Here is a 21,977-nt window from a genome sequence, read left to right on the forward strand (position 1 = left end):
TGCTAGCGTAAGGAAGGTGAAGGGATAGGAGGTGAACCACAGAGTGACTTCGCTGAATGTGTAGTAATGGCTCTGATGTAATGGTCTCTCTCTGAACCAGGCACAGTGAAAAACAAACAAAAAACAGAATTGAAAAGGCACTAGTTGGAGAACTGACTCTAGGCTTCTGTTCTCAGGGATGGCATGGTGCCCAGAGGCTGAGCTATCTGAGCCAGGCTCTGTGTCTGTGAAGAGAGAGTAATAGTGTCACCTAGGTCTCCCAAAGGTCAAGGTAATGATGCATGTGGATGTGCCCTGAAAGCAGCAAACCCTTGATCACAGAGCAGATGAGCGTTTCTGTGAGCAGCTAGAAGACAGCTGCCCCACACAGAGGCAGGGGAGGCTGGCTTGTGTTGTGGGTATAACCAAACCCCACATTCTTGTCATTGTCCCCATTTTCAAGTCCCTTCAGAGCAGCGATGAACTGTTTCTAGTCAACCCACACCTCTGCAGCTCACAAGTCCTTGCTGCCTCCATTTTGCTCATAGGAAAGGGGCTTTGACCTGAGTTTCAAAGCTCAAAAAGAGACTGAACCAGAATTCAAAGTCCAGTTAGTCTCCAAAGCCTAGTGCATCCAGAGTGGCTTGGTCCTGGAAACTCGATTGGGGCAGCAAGGGAAGGAAGAAAGGACAGAAGACACACAGACACGCAGACAGGACATCTGAGATCAGGTGGGTTGTGCTAGTTCTGGTGGAGCAGCACGGATTACAACAATCCAGAACTTCAGCCCCTGCATTATGTGCAGCCCAGAAGGAGGGGCTAGAGGGTCTCAGTAGGAGATCTCTGTAGGGGAGCAATCAATCTCAGGTTGCAGGCATACAAGAGAAAGAAGCTGCAGTTACTAGGTTTTGCCCACACCGTCAATATTCACACATGAATCAGAGGAGGGCATTGCCAGTTGCTATGGGCCTGAGACGTGGGTCCTTGTCAATAATATACATTCACTCAAGACTTCATCTGCTCCAGTGATGGTTTGCCCTCTACTCCTCATAGGCTCATATATTTAAATGCTTGGTCCCCAGTTAGTGGAACTGTTTGGGAAAGATTAGGAGGTGTGGTCTTGTTGGAGGAGATGTGCCACAGAGGGACACGCCACTCCCAGATCTCTCTCCCTGCTTCATGGTTGTGTCTCAAGATGTGATCTCTCAACTACTACTCCAGCAGCAAAGCTCCTGTCATGGACTCTAACCTTCTGGATCCATGAGCCTAAAAATAAACACTTTCACTTACAAGTTGCCTTGGTTTTGTGACAGCAACTGAAAAGCAATTTAGACAGCTCCTTACGCATTCACACAGGGCTTCCTTTACTCCCCACAAAAGGCCCTGTTCCACTCACAGTGCTAAAACTTCATTGTCAGACGGGTGAGGTGGCTCAGTGGGTAAAGGTGCTTTCCATGCAAGGCCACCCGAATTGGATCCCCAGGGGGCTCAGATAAACACGGAAGGAGAGATCCAACTCCACAAAAATTGCTCTCTGATCTCTGCACTTCCTGCACTTCCTCACTGTGACATGTGTCCCCTGGCCCCCAACATATGTCCCTCACATATACACAATAGTAATGACAAATAAAATGAACTCTATGGTCAAGTTGACTTGATTTGAAATCTCCGAAGAGACTCAGCCTTGGGCACACCTATCAAGGTGTTTCCATCTCGATTTAACTAAGGAAGGAACACCCACCCTAAGTGTGGGTGGCACCATCTGGAGTCCCAAACTGAATTAAAAGGAGAAAAACAAGGAAGCCAGCTGAGCACCAGAATTCACCCCTCTCTTCCTGACTGGGACACAGTGTGGCCAGCCATCTCACTTCCTGATGTCACGCCTCCTCGCCACGATGGACTGACCCTTTTTCCTTTAAGTTGTCTTTGCCAGGTACCATTGAGAAAGGCAACAGATATACCACACGGCTTCCAGGATTAAACCTGATTTCTGTCCTAACCATGATCTAAGATTAGATGTGACAACCTTGTATAATAAAAATCACCTGACAGCTACACACCAAAATCCAGGGGCATTCCGTGCCAGGGACACCCTTGCCACCTGGATCTGTACTGACAGGATGCTTGCCTTCTCTCCTCTGCTTCCTCCAGGGCCCATCTGGTTGGACAATACCCACTGCACTGGGAAAGAGGCAACCCTGGCAGCCTGCTCCTCCAATGGCTGGGGTGTCAGCGACTGTAAGCACACGGAAGATGTCGGTGTGGTGTGCAGTGAGAAAAGGATCCCTGGGTTCAAATTTGACAACTCATTGATCAACCAAATAGAGGTAAGCTCTATGCTTCCTTCCCCCCACCCCACATGCGATCATGAGAATGGAACCCCAGAAGCTGTGTGTTCTCAACCTCACCTGCTCTCAATAGCATACTCACTTGAATGTATTTTCCTTTCCCTGGTGAAGGATTTCTGGAGAATGCATACTATTATGTGTATGGTTTTTTTTTTTTTTTTTTTTTTTTTTTGCCCATATGTATGTCTGTGTACCATATGTCTATGTGGTGCTCAAGGAGGCCAGAAGAGAGCACTAGGTCCCCTGGAACTGGAGTTACAGATGGTTGTAAGCTGCCATTTAGGTGCTGGGAAGTGAACCCAGGTCTTCTGGAAGAGAAACCAGTGCTTTTAACTGCTGTGTCATCCCTCCAGCCCCTGGATTGACTTTTGAGAAGAGACTTGAAATTGTCCATTTATGCTCCAGGAAATGTCCCCAGACTGTGCCCTACTTGTTATCCTTCCGTGATCCCCACTGCCCAGCTACTTCTCTCTGCTCTGCCCTCAGAGCCCACAGCACACAATGGAACACAATGGAACTGGTCCAGCCTGCATGGAGCATGGACTGAGTTCCCATCTTCCCCTCCACTGGTGTGTGAGTCCCCTTCTAGTCATCTTCTTCAAATGTGCTTGTTCATTCATGATAACAAGAGTGCCATGGAGTCCATGCAATTTAGGGACTGAATACTGCTAGCCAAACTTTGGTTTTCCACGGAAATGTCATTGAGGAGGACGGGCGCTTATACAGCCCAGGGTCCCAGAACTTTCCCTGCTCACTCTACATCCCCCTAGGAAACAGTGCCCACAGTGTCTCTGATGAGACCAGAAGTTCCTGGAGGGCAGATGCTCCATCTTAATCATCTTAATGTGTGTTGCATCCAACACACAGAACTCTAGGTACCGCATGTGAACAAATTTCCAACTTTTGCATTTCCTTCTCCCTAGAAATGTGGACCAGAGATTATTGTTCCCTTAGGCAGAGAAGCACCCAAGATCAAGCAAGTATTAAACTATACTGTGAAGAGAAGCACACAGAGCAGAGGTCCCTTCATGGCATTGCCCTGCCTCAGCAGACACTGAGCTTATTTATGGCATCTTCAGTGGCCTTAAGCTCGGGACTACCCACTTGGAGTGGAGAGAAGAGCTGGCCAGGCTCAGAGGCCAAGAAGATGTTAAAGGTGCAAATAGAAGGGGGAAAAAATGCCAAACTATCAGCCAGTATGGGTTTATGAGAGAGTAAGATTCATCTGCGAGCAGCAAAATAATAACAACAATATAAATAATCATGCAAAGGGGACCCTGAGGGCAGCACTTCCGTATGTAAATGTGCACTAGTTACACTGTTTAGCATGTGAATGGGAGTTAAGATGTGACGTAGTTTATGTATTTTGTTTATTTATTTAGTTTAAGGGGAAGGCCAGGGTCTTATGGAGCCTAAAACTCAGCTGGTAGCCAAGAAGGGTGACGTTCGACTTCTGATCCTCCTACCTCCACCTCCTGAGTGTCAGGATTCCAGGCGTGCGTTACCATGTTGAGCTTATGTGCTACTGGAGAGTCAAACCCGAGGGCTTCACACATGCTAGCTATTCCACTAAGTGGAAAAAAGAAATGTTGGGAAGAACTTTCTCATTCTGGACGTGCCTATGAGCAAGCGTAGTATTCAGCTTTGATGTTTGATGGGGAAAATGCATCCATCATGATCTGAAGACTCCCATCAGAAAGAAAACACCATCCTTGGTTGCTGGGAAGATGAAGGGTGTGTCGTGAGGAGAGCTGGAGCATCATGCCGAAGCCTGGTGCCACAGATCCTGGGGAATTCGCAGTCACCCAGAGGGCTACGGAGCAGACATCTGGTATGACAGGCACAGCCTTTGAAGTGAACATTTTTCTCAAAAGGCCTCCTGTTGTGCAGACCAGTTTGGTAACACAAGCCAGGGTGAGACTACCTTGCCCAGCCACAGACACACAGGGAACTTAAGTTAGTGAGCTGTCTCCTCTGGAACATCCCTTTCACGCCCTTTGAAAGTAGGTCATGTTGGCCCTAGATTCAAGATGCCTAAGGAAAACCCTTGAGTTATAAGAAGATTCCTACGTGCTGAGCTTCATGGTTAAACCTCATGCTCACATGTAGCTCGGGTCTGACCGGGAGCGGCCTAGACCACCTACACAGGATGTTTGTGGGATGCTGAGAAGTCTCTCCAAAATGCCTCATGTCAGTAGCTGAAGTCATGGAAGCATTCCTCTTGGCTAAAGAAATGGCCCCTATGAAATCATTGTGGGTGAGTGACTGAGACATAGCTTTGGTGTCATGCAGCTAGAACATACTTGCTGGACACTAAGGCTTCCCAGGGAGATCTGGTGGCTAATTGTGTATAAACATAGTGAATGGTCTTTAGTGGTGTGCCCTAAGCCTCTGCTCCTGTTTGTGCATCCTGCATAAAGAATCTGCCTGGAAACAAAAATGTGGACTGGACACAGTACTGAAAGGTATTAAACTGGGAGGAATTGCTGGGATATAAAAATCATGACATGAAGATTTAGGATAACTGCATTAGCTTGAACTAATAGGTCTCAAATGTGACCGTTATTTACCCAAAATGTAAGGTGTGTTATAATTTGGGGTCAAAGGGACTTTGACCGTACAATCCAATATCCATGTTTGTGGGGAAGAGAAATCAGGCCCAACAGTTCAGTCACAGGGGGCAGTGAGTGAAAGGTGCTGATTTTTTTTTTTTTAATCACTGGCTTAGTTCTGCGTCCATCTCTTAACCGGGATACCCACAGAAGGGGCGAAGAGGACAGAGGCGTGTCTGGAAACCATATCCTAGGAGGGAGTGAAGATTTTTCTGTCAAGAAGAGATACTGGGGGAGGCACTGTCAGTTCTTTTCAAATATTTAGAGTGACGGAGGCAGGTGATGAGGAATGGCTTCATTGGAGGCAGAGTCCTACCACAGACCCATCTTCCCTTGTGTGGAGTGAGTTTTTTATTGGTGGAGGAGTTCAAGCAGACACTAGATGACCTCCTGCCAGAAGCATTGTAATCAGAGTCCTATATGGGGAAGGAAGTGGGATGAGGTGATCGCCAAATTTTAAGCTCCCGAAGTTATGGCAAAGCATTCGTTTCACATTAGAAGCATCTAACAGACAAATAGGCATCACTTGTGTTTAATGTGTGCCACACATGTTCAGAGAAGGGATGGCAAATAGTGTGTGTTAGGGTTAGGGTTAGGGTTAGATGGTTGGTTGCTGGGAATAGTGTGTGGATTGTGTGCTCAGACCCTCTCCTGGTCTCTTCTCTGCTTCCTTACAACTTTGACCTTGAAGCTAGGTATACTTTGCATCCTCACTGATTGTCTGGAGGTCAAGAACAAATCACAGTGTGACAGATGACCCCATAGGCTTACATCTTCACTAGAGTGCTCAGATATCTCCCGAGAAGAGAGTGGGAGAAAAAAGCACTAGTCTAGACCAGATCTCTTCAGCACATGCCTTAAGAACTAGGATTTGCTAGCCCCAACCCCTGCTCAGGGCTTAGTGCTAGGCTTAGGGGTTAGGGTTAACAAATCTAGCTTTTAAATTAGGGAAGTAGAAAAGGAGATCTTACTTAATTGTCTTCCCCAGACTTTTCTGTCAGCTTGTGGCATCCTTGGAGTTTCTTGACAGTAAATCCCTTTCCAGGGGAGGGAAAATAGCCCCTTCCTCACAAAAAGGACTCTACCAAGGAAGAGTCTACAGATTTGATGATAAGGGCCTTGATGGCTGCAACCAGAACAATAAAAGAACCAGCACCCATGACAGCGGTCCCTCTCTGTCATTGGCAAGTAGTATAAGCACTCTGGGGGTGAGGGGAGGGGAAGAGAGAATCAGATGTGCTCAACGATGAAGCCTTGTACACTATGAAGGACTTATGATAGGTCGCCAACCAAGTTCACGGGTCTCGAGGATTCTGGAGGTGTGAGTCACAAAGCCTGGAGCAACTGGAGGAATTTCACTTGCACTGACCACTTTCTTGGACACGTGCATGCACTCTAGACATCCTCTGGGACAAAGAAAGACAATAGGAGCTTTGTTCTACAGAAACTCACTGAGCGGTATATCTACCCTCTTTTCCAACACAGACTGTACCATCTCACCTTGCTGCAGATCTTTAGCTTCAGACCCTACAGCTGAAGGTGCGGGTTCTATCTAGCCTTATGGAGACAGACTTTGGGACTGTGTCTAGCATGGCTGACCCCTCTTGGGTCACCTGATCTCACACCATAAAACTTCTATTTGGCTGACTATAGAGACAAAAAGAATCTTGGGTCAGTCATTAAAACACTTTTAAAATAAGCTAGGTGGGAGCAAAAAATACCATGTGCAATACAGATATTTTTAAATACAGAAAACAGGGCCCCAGCAAACCTCCTAGGACCTCAGAGCCTCTTAAACCAGGATGCTCTGTTTCCTGCCTGTGGTGGGTGGAAAAAGCATTAGATAAAGAGAGGGATGACAAATCCAGATGTCCTTCGGAGCTGCAGCTGGTACAAGTTCCTAGATCACATGCTCGCTCCTCCCAGGCCTCTTCTGGGGCCTGTAAGGTCAGGAAATGTGTGTGTCTGCAGTCCTCATCACCTACCTTCTTTTCTACACATTTCTTAAAGGTTCTTTTCCCCCCAAAAGGCAAATCTGGGGGTTGGAGGTGTGGTTTATTTGGTAGAGTGCCTAGTATGTATGAAACCCAGGGTTCAAGCCCCAGCACCACATGAAACTGGGTGTGCTGACAACTGAGTGAGCAGGACAAACTAGAAATGCCCAGGGATGGTGCCTATTCTGTGAGGGATTCCCTGGGCCACAGTATCATGACTAAGACAGTAGTAAGCCCAGGATACCCTGAAGGGTCAACAGAGGGATTCCACTGAACCAGGAGATCATATATATCCCCTGACTCTACAGGTTAACATTCTTCTGGAAAGATAGTGGGGCCTGAAAAAAAAGTCCTTTTTATTTCCTTTAACTACAGGGACTGGGCAAAGTATCCAGGTTTTTATTAGTCACTGTCCCTGCCAGATGTTTCCATCTCTCCCTCCCAACCACAGCCTTATCTGCCTGCATCTGGAGGCCCAGGGGAAGGTCCCTAGATAGACTTGCTGCAAAGAGGGCACTTCCCAGCTAGGAGGTTTCACTGTCTCTGATCCCAGCACCAGGGCAGAGGGGTGGATTGCATTGAGTGTTTAAAGAAAGGAGGCCGGTGCCTGTCAGGGTGCAGTTTGTAGACCAGGCTTCTCAGGTAGTTTCAGGAAAGCCGAACAACTTCCCTCCTGTAAGAGACAAAAGATGACGATGCTGCTGCGTGCCTGACTCTTGGGAGAGGAGTAAAAAGGGTTAAGCAAGGCACCCTCTGACAGCTGAGCTTTGGGGCTGAGTGATTGGATGTGCTTCTCCAGAGTATCTTTATTTGCCACCACTCTGTGAGCACGCATGAGAAGACATATAGGGCCCTAATCTGTGTTTATAATCTGTGCCCTATTCAAGGAAAACCTCTGTGTAGCCATTGGCTACCATTAGGAGCACAAGAGAATAAGCTCTACGGTACCTTATTATTTTTTTTTCAACCAAAAATAGGTCACCATGTCTGAAAAGCAAAGGGTGTTTATGTGGCAAACAGAACCAAATATTTGAAATTGCGCAGATCCCAGCAAATCTGGAAACTTGGTTCTGGCGGGTTGCCCAGGCTGCCCTTTGCAAAGAGCATAGATACCATTAGAAAAAGCCACGAGGTGAAACAAACAAGTAGCATTGTAGTTGCTAGACTGTGCAAACCTTACACTTTGTTTTAGCTGTAACGAACACATGAGCCGTATACACTCCAACTTTGAACGTTGTAGATTGACTTGGACTGGTGTGTTGAATGGTGGTTTGGAGAAAAGATGAATGGTGTTGGTGGGTGGGAAGTTTGCGTCGGTGAGTGGGCTAAGCCACCCTGACTCTGGGTGTGTAGCGCTGTTCTCTGGGCCTGTAGGGTTGTCTGGTGACACGAGTGTAGCAGCACTAGTGGAGTCCAAGCTGGCTCTGCCACGTGCCCTGGAGTTCAGGTACGTGAGCCGTGCTGGAAAATGAACGCTGACTCTCTCCCTTCATCCTCATGAGGCTGCTGTAACAGGGAGCTGCTCATTCATTCTCTGCGTGCCACTTCACTGAGCCCTCAGCTAGGCATGAGGACAAAAGGGACTGTTAAATGGATAGCCTTGCCCTTCTTGAGCTTACTGCTTAGCAGTGGACAAGGACGGTTTCAGAACTTGTTGCTTCGTTGCCATGGTGATGATTGCTACGTACAATCAAAGGCATGTGGTGTTGTAGTCTGGCCCAGCCTAGGACTTGTGGAGACTGTGGCCTCAGAACCCAGGCGAGGTCAGAGAAGCTGCTGGGCCACAAGGGGTTGGTGCCTGGAGCAGGTGTCCCGCCGGCTTCCTGCCCGAAGCAGGGCTGGCCTGCTCTCCAAAGAAGCCTCTGTTACCTGCTCAGAGTCTTCCTGGCTGGAAAATGAAAGCATTTTCCAGCAGCGGTGCAGAGTTCCTGATTTATAGGAGGTCCAGACAGACAGCGGGCTTGTTTCTCTAGCCACGTCAGTGTGAGTTCAGCTCTCCACACTGTCTCCATTGCCTCCCCCGCCCCTCCACTACCAGTGCAGTCAGTCCAGTGCAGAGCTGAGCAATGGAAACCACAGAGCAGGGCCTGGTGGTGCAGGCCTGGGATCTCAGCTACTTGGCAGGCTGAGGTAGGAGGATTGCAAGTTCAAAGTCTCCCTCAGCTGCCGAGTGAGTCAAACACTGGCCTAGGTGACTTAAGTGACACCCTGAGTCACAATAAAAAGTAAAAAGAAAACAAAAGAGGTAGGTCAGTAGTGAAGCATTTGCTCAGCGGGTCTTGATGTCCTAGGTTCAAATACCCAGTACTGAAAAAATGAGAACAAAAGAAAATCACAAAAATGGAGCTAGGCAGGGCAGTACATGGCTGTTAATCCCTGGTGAGCTAAAGCAGGAGAATGATGAGTTCAAGTCCAGCCTGATCCACATGGCAAGGGAGATCCTGCATCAAAACAAACAAATATCAGAGAGGCACCTTTCCTCTTTCCCTTTGTTCCACTGTTCCAGTCAGAAGTCAGTGTTAAGTCTAGAGAATGTTACTGGCAACTTGTTGACCTCTGAATTTCTGATTTGATCATGAACATCGAACAACTACGTATAGGCAGATTCTTCTTCTGTGAAGTGTTTAACAGCATTCACAGATAGTACCCACCTCCCCCGTCTATCTAAGCCTGTGCTGAGTGTCAGATTTTGTGGGGTAATTCTGCTTAGTAACCGTGTGCCAGATCCTGGGAGGGGAAGGGAACGAAGGTGAATGTGTGTGTGTTCATGGGTGTGTGTGAGTGCATGTGTGTGTACATGCCAGTGGAGGATACAGGACAACCTCAGACGACCCCCATCAGATACTGTCTACCCTGTTTCCTGAGACAGACAGTCTCTCATCTGGGGCTGGCTGTTTAAGCGAGGCTGTCTAGCCGGTCAGCCCCAGGGATCTGCCTGTGTCCACCTCCTTCACGGGGGCTCACGGCATGTGCTTATATATGTGTTCTGAGGAGCCGAACTTGGGTCCTTATGCTTTCCTGGGAAGCACTATACCAGCTGAACCACCTCCCCAGCTCTTCGGTGTCAGGTCTTGCGAGAAGAGGGGATGAGATGTTGAACAGCTTGGTTACAAGAAGCGCCCATGTTCTCCATGTCTAGCCACAGGGCCCACGAGAAGTGCTCGTGTTGTAGCAAGAGGCCAGGGCTGCCCGACTGTTTGTTTTGCATAAAACAAGGACTAAAAAGAATGTAATGATTTTCTTGGCTTTAGTGCCCAAAATACTTAAGCTTTGAAAAATGATCATTGACTAATTAAAAAACTGTTTTTTTGTTTGTTTGTTTGTTTGTTTGTTTGCTACTGAGGGCTTCATACTGGTTAAGCAAGTATTGTATCTCTAAACTACGTGCCTGCTGCAGCCTCCTCAATACAAGTCAATACAAAGTAGCCAGGAGAAGCCAAGGACTACATGGGGCATGAGAAAGCAGATGCTGGAGAGGTGGATCACAAGTGTGAAGACTGGGGCTTGATCCCCAGCACTCACATAGAAAAGACAGCTATCGCAGCCCATGTTTATAATCCCATGATCTGGGATGGAGGCAGAAGGGTCCCTGGGTCTTGCTGGCCAGCTGTTATAGCTGAATCAGCAAGTTTCAGCTGATGTGAGAGAGTCTGTCTCAAAAAATATATTTATCTATAAGATGGAGTGTGAAGATATCAGACTTTGACCGCTGGCTTTCACATACCTGGCAGCAAACATGCATGAACTCATACACACACTCATGCAAATAAATGTTCTTAAAGACTGAAAAGATATTTAGGGCAGAGAAAGCTCTTCATGGAGAATGTAGCAAGACTTCTCTCTCTACTAGAAGCTTTGTAACAGCAAGCAGCTTGCATGACTAGTTGACCTTTGCTTGGGCACTCTATACACACATATGAAGTAAAAAATGTATGTGTGAGTTCATCAGGCAATCAGTGGCTGCTTTTTTAACCCAAGTGTTGGTCAGGGAGACTGGCAGGGAATGGCCAGTCGCCTGGGGAAACCCAGGAAGGTCTGAGGAGTACATTGTTGTCATTGTGAGTGAATGTAGCCAGGGACTAGATCAGAGATTGGCCATGGACTGGAACAGATGTAAGAAGACATTTAGGACATTGAGGTGGTAGAATTCTAAAGGTTAAATATCCACAATCGTCCAGCATTACCTGTTAGGGCCACAGAAGTGTAGGTGGGAAATCAATAGAGAAGAGGTGTTGGTGGAGCCAAATGGGCCATAGGAGTAAAGAAGAGAGAGCAGAAGAAAGTATTCAGGAACTGTGGTCTGCAAAGACGGACAGGTGAGACTCACTTGATGGCTGTCTGTATAAGGAAGATTCGTGGGCACCTGGATTGTTTGGATATAAGATGTTGAGAAAGGTAGAGAATACGGATCTGAATGTAACTTCTCACTTCAAAAAGAATAGTCAAGTAAGACATGCTGAGGTCCTTTCGAGCAAGATGCAGAAACTTGTTAGCAGTGGAGGATAGACCAAGTGAGTGGGCTTTCCCAACCAATGGTACATCCCAGGAGGATGTCAGTGTATTGACATTTCCTCCACTTCTTCGTCTGCAGCCCCCCAGAAACTTCCAGTATGAAGTTAAATTATGAGGTGGGATGGGTAGGGGAGGGCTGGAGAGATGGCTCAGCAGTTAAGAGCACACTACTTGCTCTTCCAGAGGTCCTGTGTTCAATTCCCAGCAACCAATGGTGGCTCACAACCATCTATGCTGAGATCTGATGGCCTCTTCTGGCATACAGGTGTACATGCAGATAAAAAATTCATAAACATAAAATAAATAAATCTTTTTTTTTAAGAGAGGTTAAATTATGGCTTTTAGAACAGAGGGAAGAGACAAGGCATTGATCTAAGAACTGCCTGGTTCCAATGCCTTCGGAGAGGCTATTTGCTCTTTAGAAAGGCACTGGCTGCAAGTTGGGTGCCCCCTTGCTTTGCCTCTCCTTGCATCATCTGCTGAGGCAATTCCAGCTAGCCTTTCAAAATGAGTGATTTCCCCATGGGCAGAGATCCCAGACTGCCACATTATATGATTTTCAAGTCATCAACAGACGCTGCGCCTGTTAAATGGCACTGAGGCATAAGCCTGGGTGTCCCTTTCCTTAGCATTCACTTTATCCCCTCTTCACACCAGCTCAGCAGTGACAACATGGCGGCCAGCCCCTGACCTCATGTGTCTTGGATTTCCTCTGCTGAGATTGCACATTACTCACTCATGGGGACTCTCTGAGGGGTAGGAGATTAATTCCATTGCTAGTCAAGGGCAGAGGGTTATGCAAGACCCTGGAAGTGGAAGAAATGATTATTAAAGCCCTGAGACACTTTGTTTTAGGTGCTTGACCAGCTTCCAGGTTCCTGGGCTTCATCTTAATCTACAAAACTGGATCATTGAGATGGCTCAGTGATAAAGGTGCCTCCCTCAAAGCCTGATGACCCGAGTTCAATCTTTAGGGCTATTCTCAATCCTCCACATGCGTGCTGTGGCATTCATGCTGTGACATGCACTCCCACACACATGTTCTCAACACACACACAGACAAACAAACAAGTGTAACAAAACCTTAACAAATCAACAGGGGTAAAAAAAAAAATCTGTTCGTTTTGTTATTTCAAACAAACCTCTTTGAGAACCAAAGTTCTGGGAAAAAGAAAATCCAAGCACTTGTGGTTATGGAGGGATTCCATAGCAGTGAAGTAGGAGGGAGGTGGTGCATGCTGGCATGTGCTTCCCAACCCCGAGGCCTCCCAGGACCCGGGGCAGCTGCTGAGCTCACATGAGCCCTGAGTATGTGCCACCGAAGCTTGCCTGCCACTTCCTACTGGCTTGAGGACAAGAGCAGCTCACCCCTCACGTCCACAGTTCTCTGACTCACAGCCTTTCTGGGGACTGTCTTGAACTTCTACTATACACAATGCCATGCAGCCCTGAGGGGACCACCCAGAAGTCAGAGCCGGAGGCTCCCCAGCCTTAGAGTCACCCCGATATTAGGCAAGAAAGGGATGTGAGAACAGAGACTGCTCAGGGGCTGTGGTCACTAGACTTGGTACCTGGCTTAGAGACAGCTCCATTTTTACTTTGACCTGCTTCTTAATAAGACTATAGACTTGAACGAGCTACCCAACCTCACCACGTTTTCTCACGTTTTTACCTATGAATAGGGCCAAACCATTAGCCATCTTGTAGCTTTTGTGGTAGTTGAAGAAGGGAACAGATGTAAGGTTCTGTGTTCACAGGGCCTCAAAAGTACAATCGACTGACACTTGGCTAGCACTGGTTTTTGACTGGGGTTGCCATTAAAGCAGACATAGGATACAGAGAGAGGTGCAGAGAAGTCTGGCAAGGTCCGTGGAGAACAGACTGTATTTTGTTGAGTGAATAATTGAATGAGCGAGTGAAATGGATGGTGCCTGTCTTTTGTTACTTCTTCATTGCTCTGACAAAACACCATACCAAGGAAACTTATAAAAGAAGGTGCTTCATTGGGCTTACGTTTCAGAGAGGTAGAGTCTATGACCACAGAAGAAAGGTATGGCAGCAGGAATAGCCGAGAGCTCACATCTTGATACACAAGTAGGAGACAAGAGGGAGGTACAGTGGGAATGGCAGCAGTCTTTTGAAACTTCAGTTTCCAGTGACACACCTCCTTCAAGGAGGCCACACCTCCTAATCCTTCCCAGACGGTTCCATCAACTGAGAACCAAGTAGTTAAGCATGATCCTCTTAGGGCCCTTCTCATTCAAACCACCACGTACCTCCCAGAAGCAGCACTTGTTTCTATGGGTAAAGATGGATGTTCTACCTCAGAAAAAAAAAATGAGTGCAAAGCCCATTCTGACTGCTTGCTTCTTAAGTGTTGTGGGGAATGGGTCCGTTTCTGTCCTCTCCATCCCTCAAACACATCCCACACATACAAACACACACACAGGCCGTTATATGCCACCATGCACATACATGAACAAAGACCCACATCACAGGCACACAGCCTTGTCACCACACACACACATCATGTACACACACTCAGCGACATAGTACTCACCCCCCCCCAGTTACACAAAGACAGATTTAAATTCATGGATGCATAGACGCACAGGGAGACATGCATACCACATACCCGTGCCTCTAATCACGTATGCATGCATTACAGACACACATGTATGGACTGAGCTGGGAGAGGAATGAAGACAGTGATGCCTAAGGCTCATTATCCCTGCCCTGAAGGCCTTTAGGTCTGCCAATGGGCTGTATCCTGCCCTACCTCAAAGCAGGAAAGGAGATAAGCATTTCAACAGGTGTGGCTGTTTGTGGCCTCAGGGTCTGTGCAGGTACTTTCTCAGGGTGGCTGTCAAGTTTCTTAGCCAGCTATTCTTTATAGTACCGTGCTAGGGGTCATATCTGCCCTCCATAAGCTTATACAACTACTGACAGCCAAGAAAAGTTCCCTCAGTGGAACCATGTCAGCCTGCTATGGATGACTGGGACAGCCACAACTTTCCTCCTGGGCATGATGTATTCACACTGGAAGCCAGGGGCCTCCTGCTGTGGGAAGAGGCAGGCGGGGGCTGGCCTGTGGGCTTGGATTAGACCCCAGGCTCATCACCGCCCATGTGTCTAGGTGGCACGAGTCTCCTGGCCTGGTGAGGGCTGTAAAGGATCCAGTGCGAAAAGCATGATCCTGCCCCGGCAGCTTTCCTTCCGTTTTGCGTGAAGGGAACTGGGGCCAAATGCCATTACTCTGGGCCGAATACTTTCCACTGCCTGGCAGGGCCTGTGGAGTGGGTCCTGGCTTTAGGCTCTGAAGCCTGTGGCAGGAGACATTAATCCCCAGGCACCCAAATAATGGCTCTCTTCAATCTCTGATTCATTTGCATCCCGACTGGACAGGGCACTTGGGTCACTGGAGTCTTCCTTCCAGCTCGGCCCTCCCTCACCAGCCCCACTCTCCCTCACTGGGCTTGCTCAGGGTGTGTCCTACAATACACCTCAGGGTGGTCTGAGGAAGAAATGAGAACTGCTAGCTTTTGCATCTGTAAATTGTGGTCAGTGGCAATGGACCTCGTTATTCTGCTCAAGGGTCAGGAAGTTCTTGGCATAGAGTTCCCCGCTGCTGAAAGCTGTCTGTATTATATGCTGAAGTTCCTAGTATCCGAGAATGAATCTGGAGCTCGGGACATCAAGTAGGGAGGGTGGCATAGCTGGAATCCTCCAGGAAAGATTACAGACGTCTCTAAGACATCTGTGTGTAAGAGACAAAAAGGAACAAGTATAAATAAGTGCTTTCGGCAGGGCTCTCTAGCCAGTACTGTGGCAGATGGACGGAGGCAGTGATTCTGCTAGAGACTATTAGAAGATAAGGCAATGGCTCCAGAGGGACGGGGGGGGGGGAGCTGGAAGCGAGAGGTTCTGGATTTGAACATTGATGGAGAAAGCATGAAAAGTGTCAGTGTAACTCTGGGGACCCCTGTGGGTCACACTCACTGTGGTCTCTAAAGGTCTCACTTCTCACACAAGCGCGTTCCAATTGAGTGTCAGGGAACAGGGGAAAATGTCCAGGATCGGGCGCTTCCTCCCGTCCTCCCCTCTAGCCTGCTACTCTCTTCAGAAGAGTCCTACCAACCCAAGCCCAAACCGCTGCTCCCACTGACCTAGAAAGGTTAGAAGGTGGCTTCCTAAGGGCTCTCCAGGTTTGAGGCTCCCCTGGCTTTGCCTCTTCCTGCAAGCCACGTGCCCTGTGCAGGGCCTCAGGGACTTCAGCAGGAGGAGTGATGTGAGGTAATGTGTCAGCCAGGTGACAGAAAAGGGCCTGAGGCTCATCTCCATATACACATACATATTTGTTGGTATGTTTGCATATATTTCGGAGTAAAATGTAAAAAAAAAGAAAAAGAAAAAGAAAAAGAAAAAACTGGATTGTTTTGAGATGATGAAAAGTCAAAAATATTTCTCTCTTATGCTTTTATATTTAATAAAGCTCATGTAGGAAGAATCTACTGCCTGTGGCTCTCCACATTTTCTTGTATAAAAGGGGAGCTTCGGGGGCTTCTTCAAGACTTCTCTGAGCACGGCAAGTCAGCCTTGGTGCCTGCTGCCAATCCACCTCCTAACGTACAGCAATTGGCAATAGTACCATGTGCCCATTGGGAATACTCGGGCCCCTCTTTAGAGCCTGGAGAGCGGCCGGCCAGCAGAACTCAGCCTGTGGTCCCGAGGCAGGGGTTGCTGTTTGGCACCTGTCCAGAGCCAGGCTCCTATCATAACCCTTGTCCTTCCATATCGTCTTCACAGAGCCTAAACATACAGGTGGAAGACATCCGGATTCGGCCCATCCTTTCTGCCTTCCGCCATCGCAAGCCTGTGACTGAGGGCTACGTGGAGGTGAAGGAGGGCAGGGCCTGGAAGCAGATCTGTAACAAGCACTGGACGGCCAAGAATTCCCACGTGGTCTGTGGCATGTTTGGCTTTCCTGCCGAGAAGAACTACAACCCCAAAGCCTACAAGTAAGAGGGCAAGGTTTTCTGGACTCCTATTCTTGTGGCGACAGTGCCAGTCCTAGTGATGGTGGTTTCATGCCTTGCTTTTGAGTAATCCACACTACTGTGGGAAGCAAGCAAGATGATGGACCTGGCATTGTACATAGAAAGGCTTACCCACTGAGGCACAAAGGGCTTGAGCCCAGGGAAATCCCACCCATCACTTCCAGGAGCCACTGAAGAATGTATAGACTGTGTAAGAGCAATATACAGACTGGGCGAGGATGACACAAACTTCTTAAGACTTGCTTGACAGGACAGTGATATGGTTCAGGGTGTCTCTTGCCCTGGAGACGATTCCTAGAGTCTCCCTTTTTAGACTTGTTCTTGCCAGACCCACCTCTCCCTCCCCCACCTCTATCAGATTCCATCAGGGCATTTTCTTGCTTAGTGATTGATGTGGGAGAGCCACACCCACGGTGGTCCCGGCTTTGATAAGAAAGCAGGCTGAGCAAGCCCTGGAAAGCAAACCCGTGAGCATTCCTCTGTGCCTCTTCTTTGGCCTCCACCTTCACTGCTCTGTGTGTGACGTGAGAGAGTCAACAGAGGTTGCTGAAACAAGAGCCTCTTCCGCCTTCTTCCTCATAAAGGGTGGGAGGGTGCAGAAACGTTTCCACGTGCATCTCAACAGAGAAAGCATGCTTTTTGAGCCTTGACAGCATTGCTGGGGTTGAACCAACTGGGGCTAGAAGGAGATGATGGCAAGGAATCCTGAACTGCCCTCAAGGCCAGTGTTGGGTCACTCACTAATAGAGCCTACAGGACAGCCCACATAGGCTCCATGGACAGTTTTCCCACCCAGCTCCTCACCCAGTCTCCACCAGGGAGCTGTGACCTCCTGGGATGGGTACCAGCTCAGTGGGGCTGAAACAACGGTGGCCCCAGGCAAGGTTATCTGTGGACCCTCATCAGAGGTGATGCCAGGTGAGCCTGGTCCCTGAAATGAGAGCTCCTAGTAGGACCTTTTCCGCCAACTCTCTTCAATCTTCTTAAATAGTTCCTGTTGGAAGAGTCTACAAGACACACCTTTCCCCAAGATTGCTGGGGGACCCTGCATGCATCCTCTAAGTGTGAATAGCAATCCCTGTATTGGGAAACCCAAAATGCACACAAATAGTTCAGAGGTGGTAGGCCCAAGTGATGCTAAGAGCAAGGAGACATGGTCCTGTGAAGAGCAGCATGACATTCAGAATGTTCTGGCTCCTGAAGATCTTGCTGGAAGGGAAAGTAGAGCTTGACTAAATTTTTCTTTGGTTGTCCCAACAGGTAAGCCCTAGGTCAAGTGAGAAGTGAGAGGTCTAATCTGAATAGCAATGAGCAGCACAGTCTCTTAATCAATTCTAAGATTCGGGTCAGTTTACAGACCCAGAGCCCCAGAGCAAAATGGAGGTGCGTCCTTCTGAGGACCTGGGTACCTTGCCAAAACCTTGTATTGCTTTTCTCCCAGCCCTCTCCAAAGGGACCCTCTCCCAGGATGCCAGAATGTCAGGATGGAAGGAGCAATCAGATCTGCTGAGTGCTGGGCGCTAGCTCTGAGCTGACCCAAGCGTGTAGCGTATTTGTGGCTCACTAGTCCATGGAAGGTAATGGTGGGGTCTTAGCTAAAGTTCATCTCACATAGACTCCAATCCTTCCCTTGAGTGATTCCTCCAGGCTCAGGAAGTGTAGATGGAACCGACACATTGAGCCCCTGGCAGGCTCTCACAAAATCTCGCTTTCCCTTGGCTGGGGAGAGCCACTGGGACTCTCTTTGCTTCTAGAGTGACTCCAGCTCATTAACTGCTGCAGCCCTGCTGGCTTCCAGCTTGGCTTCCAACCCCAGCCATCCCTCTCATGTCCAGGCCTGGGGGCGGCCTATGCTTTCCTCCTCTCTACCTCTCTACTGCTTCTCGCTCAGCCAGTGTGTGAGTGACTAAATGAGAGTGGGGGCGGGATGGTGCTCCCGCTGCTGGAGGCTCGTGGTGGGCGGCACATTCCTGAGAGCTGATGTAAGACAGAAGCAGGGGGAAGACTGGTGCTGGGGGAGTAAGGGCGGTGCCTTCCAACAGCTGGAAACAGATGGACTTTCCCAAGCCAGCGGTGGGTCCGGTGCTCTCTGACCCGGAACAGCTCATGCTCCCCTGAGTGGATTCCCCTGCCCATGTCTCCTATCATTTACCCCAAGACAAAGCAGGTGTTTCTGAGGCTGGACAGGCAGGGCCAAGACCTCATACCTGTCCCTTCCAACGCCTACTCACCACAAAGCCTCCTCTGTCAGGGTAGCAATGGCCGGCTCCCTCAAGCATCTCTCTGAGTCCTGCTAAGCAGAGGCAAGCACACAGGCTCTAAAAAGCTGGACCGTTTCAGAAGACAAGCGTCCTCATATGTATCCTCTTTAAGCCCCACGATCATTCATAGCCAGGTCTTCCATCAAACAGCCCTATCACTCCAGCAACGATCCTTCCTCCTTTTTTCGAAACTTATTTTTATTTTATGTGCATCGGTGTTTTGCCTGAATGTATGTCCTCCCTGGAACTGGAGTAGCAGATGGTTGTAAGCTGCCATGTGGGTGCTGGGAATTGAACTCTGGAAGAGCATCTAGTGCTTTTAACTGCTGAGCTGATGGATCCTTCCTCTTTTCTTTTCTTCTCCTCCTTTGGCCATTTTTTTTTATTTTCTTTTTTGTAAAACTATTTTGTTTCTCTCTTTTTCCTCGTGTGTGTGTGTGTGTGTGTGTGTGTGTGTGTGTGTGTGTCCATGCCTACAGAGGCCAGGGGCTTCCCTAGAGCTGGAGTTTCAGGCATGGTTTTAGGAAGCACATTTGGGTCCTCTACAAGAGCAGTACATGTTCTTAGCCATTGAGCCATCTCTCTGTCGTCTGGTTACTTTTCTTGTCACTGTGACAAAATGCCTAACTGAGGCAACTCAAGAGAAGAAGAATTCATCCTGGCTTACAGTTTGGGAGGATACAGTCCGTCATGGTGGCATAGTGGAGTTCACTGTGGCGGTGAGTGCAGCTGGGACGCCTCACATCCCTGTGGATCAGGAGCTGTGAGGGCAGAAGAGGAAAGTCCACATTAAAACTCTGACTGCCCATCCTGTGGAGACCCACCTCCTCCAGCTAGGCCCTGCCTCTCAAAACAGTGCGGCCAGCAGGGGAGCAAATGTTCGGTATGAGTCCATGGAGGACATTTCACATTCAATCCACATCACCACTACCGTTTTCTCATTCCTTTCAGAAAATGCTCCCCGTGATCTGTGCACTGTTTTAAGCGCTTCACAAGCGTTTGTTCGTTGACCGGCCACAATGTTTATGATGACTTCTGGCTGTAAGCCCTGCCCCTCCATCTGAACATTCATTTGCATTGGGAGATTAACTGATTCAGTTGCAGTTTTGACTAACACTAAGGAGAGAGAAATTCTCACCTGAGTTTTTAACTTTCCTTCAACAGTGTTAAAATTCACAGAAAAGATAGAGCCAAAGCCAGGAAATATACATATGTAGATTAGCTGTGGGCCCCAGTTAGCAGAACTGGGGGATGTCTTTTTTCTGGGACCCTTGCCAGGGGCCACTGCCTGTCCCAGTATGGCTCTTCCTCCAGCAGTCCTGGGCCCTAACCTTCACCCACCATCACGGTAATGCTATGGTTTGACTGTCTCCCTCTACTACAAATTGCAATGTAATTAACAGTATTAAGAAATGGTACCTTCAAGGGGTGGTTAGGTTGCAAAAAGGGCGGTCCCTGAAAGGACTGATGCTATTTTCATGGGACCCGCTTAGTTATTTTATCAGTGGGCTGTTTCTTTAAGAAAGGGGGCTTTTACAAACCATGATCCTTTAATTGTTACACTTTTAAGATAAAAACAAAGCCTGCAGTGGTGGTGCTGCCTATAATCTAGCACAGCAGGGAGGCAGGGAGACTGAGTTCCTGGAACTGGATCTGCTAGGAAGGAAGGAAGCAGGTGACTGCTGGAATGCCCCGGTTGCCCATCCGTTCTTTTCCCCTGCAGAACCTTTGCCTCAAGGAGGAAGCTGCGCTATTGGCAGTTTTCCATGAACTGCACGGGCACCGAAGCTCACATCTCCAGCTGCAAGCTGGGCCCTTCAGTGTCCCGGGACCCTGTGAAGAATGCCACCTGTGAGAATGGACAGCCAGCTGTGGTCAGTTGTGTACCTAGCCAGATCTTCAGCCCTGATGGACCCTCAAGGTTCCGAAAAGCCTACAAGCCAGAGGTAAGGACTGGGAAAAGGCATGGCCGCTTGGCCACTGGTAGGAATCAAGATTAGAAAGGGAACGGGAGAGAGAGAAAGCTGGCCCCAGCTGAGACCACCATTGTTGCTGCCTTAGTCAAAATCAGAGCCTCCTCTGTGGCTCTTCAGAGAAGGAGGGCATCCGTTGTTGATCAGCACAGACTCCTTGTACTTCGTCCATTGACCCAGCATGAGCAAGTGATATGGGGTAGCCAGACAGGGACCTTGTGTGCCTATAAAGTTCCTGAAAGAGAAAGCATCTGGGACTATGGAGCTCTAGGAGGTAGAATGCAACTCTACAAAGCACAGGACATCAGCTATGTTGTTATTAACCCATTTGGGCTCATTTCACAAAAGAAAAGCTAACTGCAGAAGGCTTTCGCCAACTAGAAAGCCTGCCATTATCATTCCCAAATCATCTATCCCATGGCCACATTATCATTACAGGAAATGCTCCTAGGTTTGTATAGAGGGTGTGAGCATAATTAGGCAGGGGCAAGAGGGCAAGGTAGATATCTTCCTGTATAAATTAGATCCTCTATTTCAACTCACTGAGTTTCCAGAATAAGTGAGTAACCCAAGCAGGGCAGATTGATCTTCTGAAAAAGAAAGGGCCTCTATTCTGTCTTCCCTCCATAATCATGCAGAGGCTCATATGTGTGTGTGTGTGTGTGTGTGTGTGTGTGTGTAATGTGTTGGGGATATGTATGTATTGGAGATGTCTATGTGTGTATTTGGGATGCATATATGTTGTTGGGTACTGGCTGTGTATGTGTGTGTGTGTATGTGTATGTAAGAGTATGTGTTCTGGAAATTGCTAATATAGGGTTACTAGGTGAGAACAGCACATGAAAAGAGGAGGATTGATCACAAATCAGGTGTTGAGTCACAGGCCTGATAAAACCTCCACCACGGGCTGAGTCCTCAGGCCATTTGAGACCTGTGTACCCAGTAGACACCTTATTGGCAGGGTGAGGTCCCTGCCAGGAAAAAGGGGTGGGGGAGGGAAGGTGGTGGAACAGTAGAGGTGCCACCTGGACCAATAATAATTGTGTCTCCTCTCCTTTCTCTTCCTCCTGCCCTACCCTTTTCCTCAGTTACTTCTGAGGTGCCCCACAAAGATAGGAAATCAGAGGGAAGGAGATCTCCAGTAAACCAGGCTGGGCCAGGAGGTGTTTGAATAAAAGTCCTAGGAGTAAATGAGAGGAGTGAGATGCATTCTGGGAGCCCAGCCTTCTGCTCAGGCTGTG

At 48.3% G+C, this 21,977-nt stretch overlaps 1 protein-coding gene across 2 annotated transcripts in view; it reads left to right on the forward strand.

The window, feature by feature from the left end:
- Window positions 1-21,977, forward strand: part of Loxl2 (lysyl oxidase like 2) — an 86,367-nt gene that overhangs the window by 34,862 nt on the left and 29,528 nt on the right. For both annotated transcript variants that reach the window (XM_021647855.2, XM_060391375.1), the window contains exons 3-5: window positions 2,131-2,306; window positions 16,252-16,463; window positions 20,487-20,709. In XM_021647855.2, the coding sequence (XP_021503530.1) occupies window positions 2,131-2,306; window positions 16,252-16,463; window positions 20,487-20,709 (611 nt within the window). The remainder of the gene's footprint in view (window positions 1-2,130; window positions 2,307-16,251; window positions 16,464-20,486; window positions 20,710-21,977) is intronic.

This window comes from Meriones unguiculatus, chromosome 9 (assembly GCF_030254825.1).
Source record: "Meriones unguiculatus strain TT.TT164.6M chromosome 9, Bangor_MerUng_6.1, whole genome shotgun sequence".
NCBI classification, from domain to species: Eukaryota; Metazoa; Chordata; class Mammalia; order Rodentia; family Muridae; genus Meriones; species Meriones unguiculatus.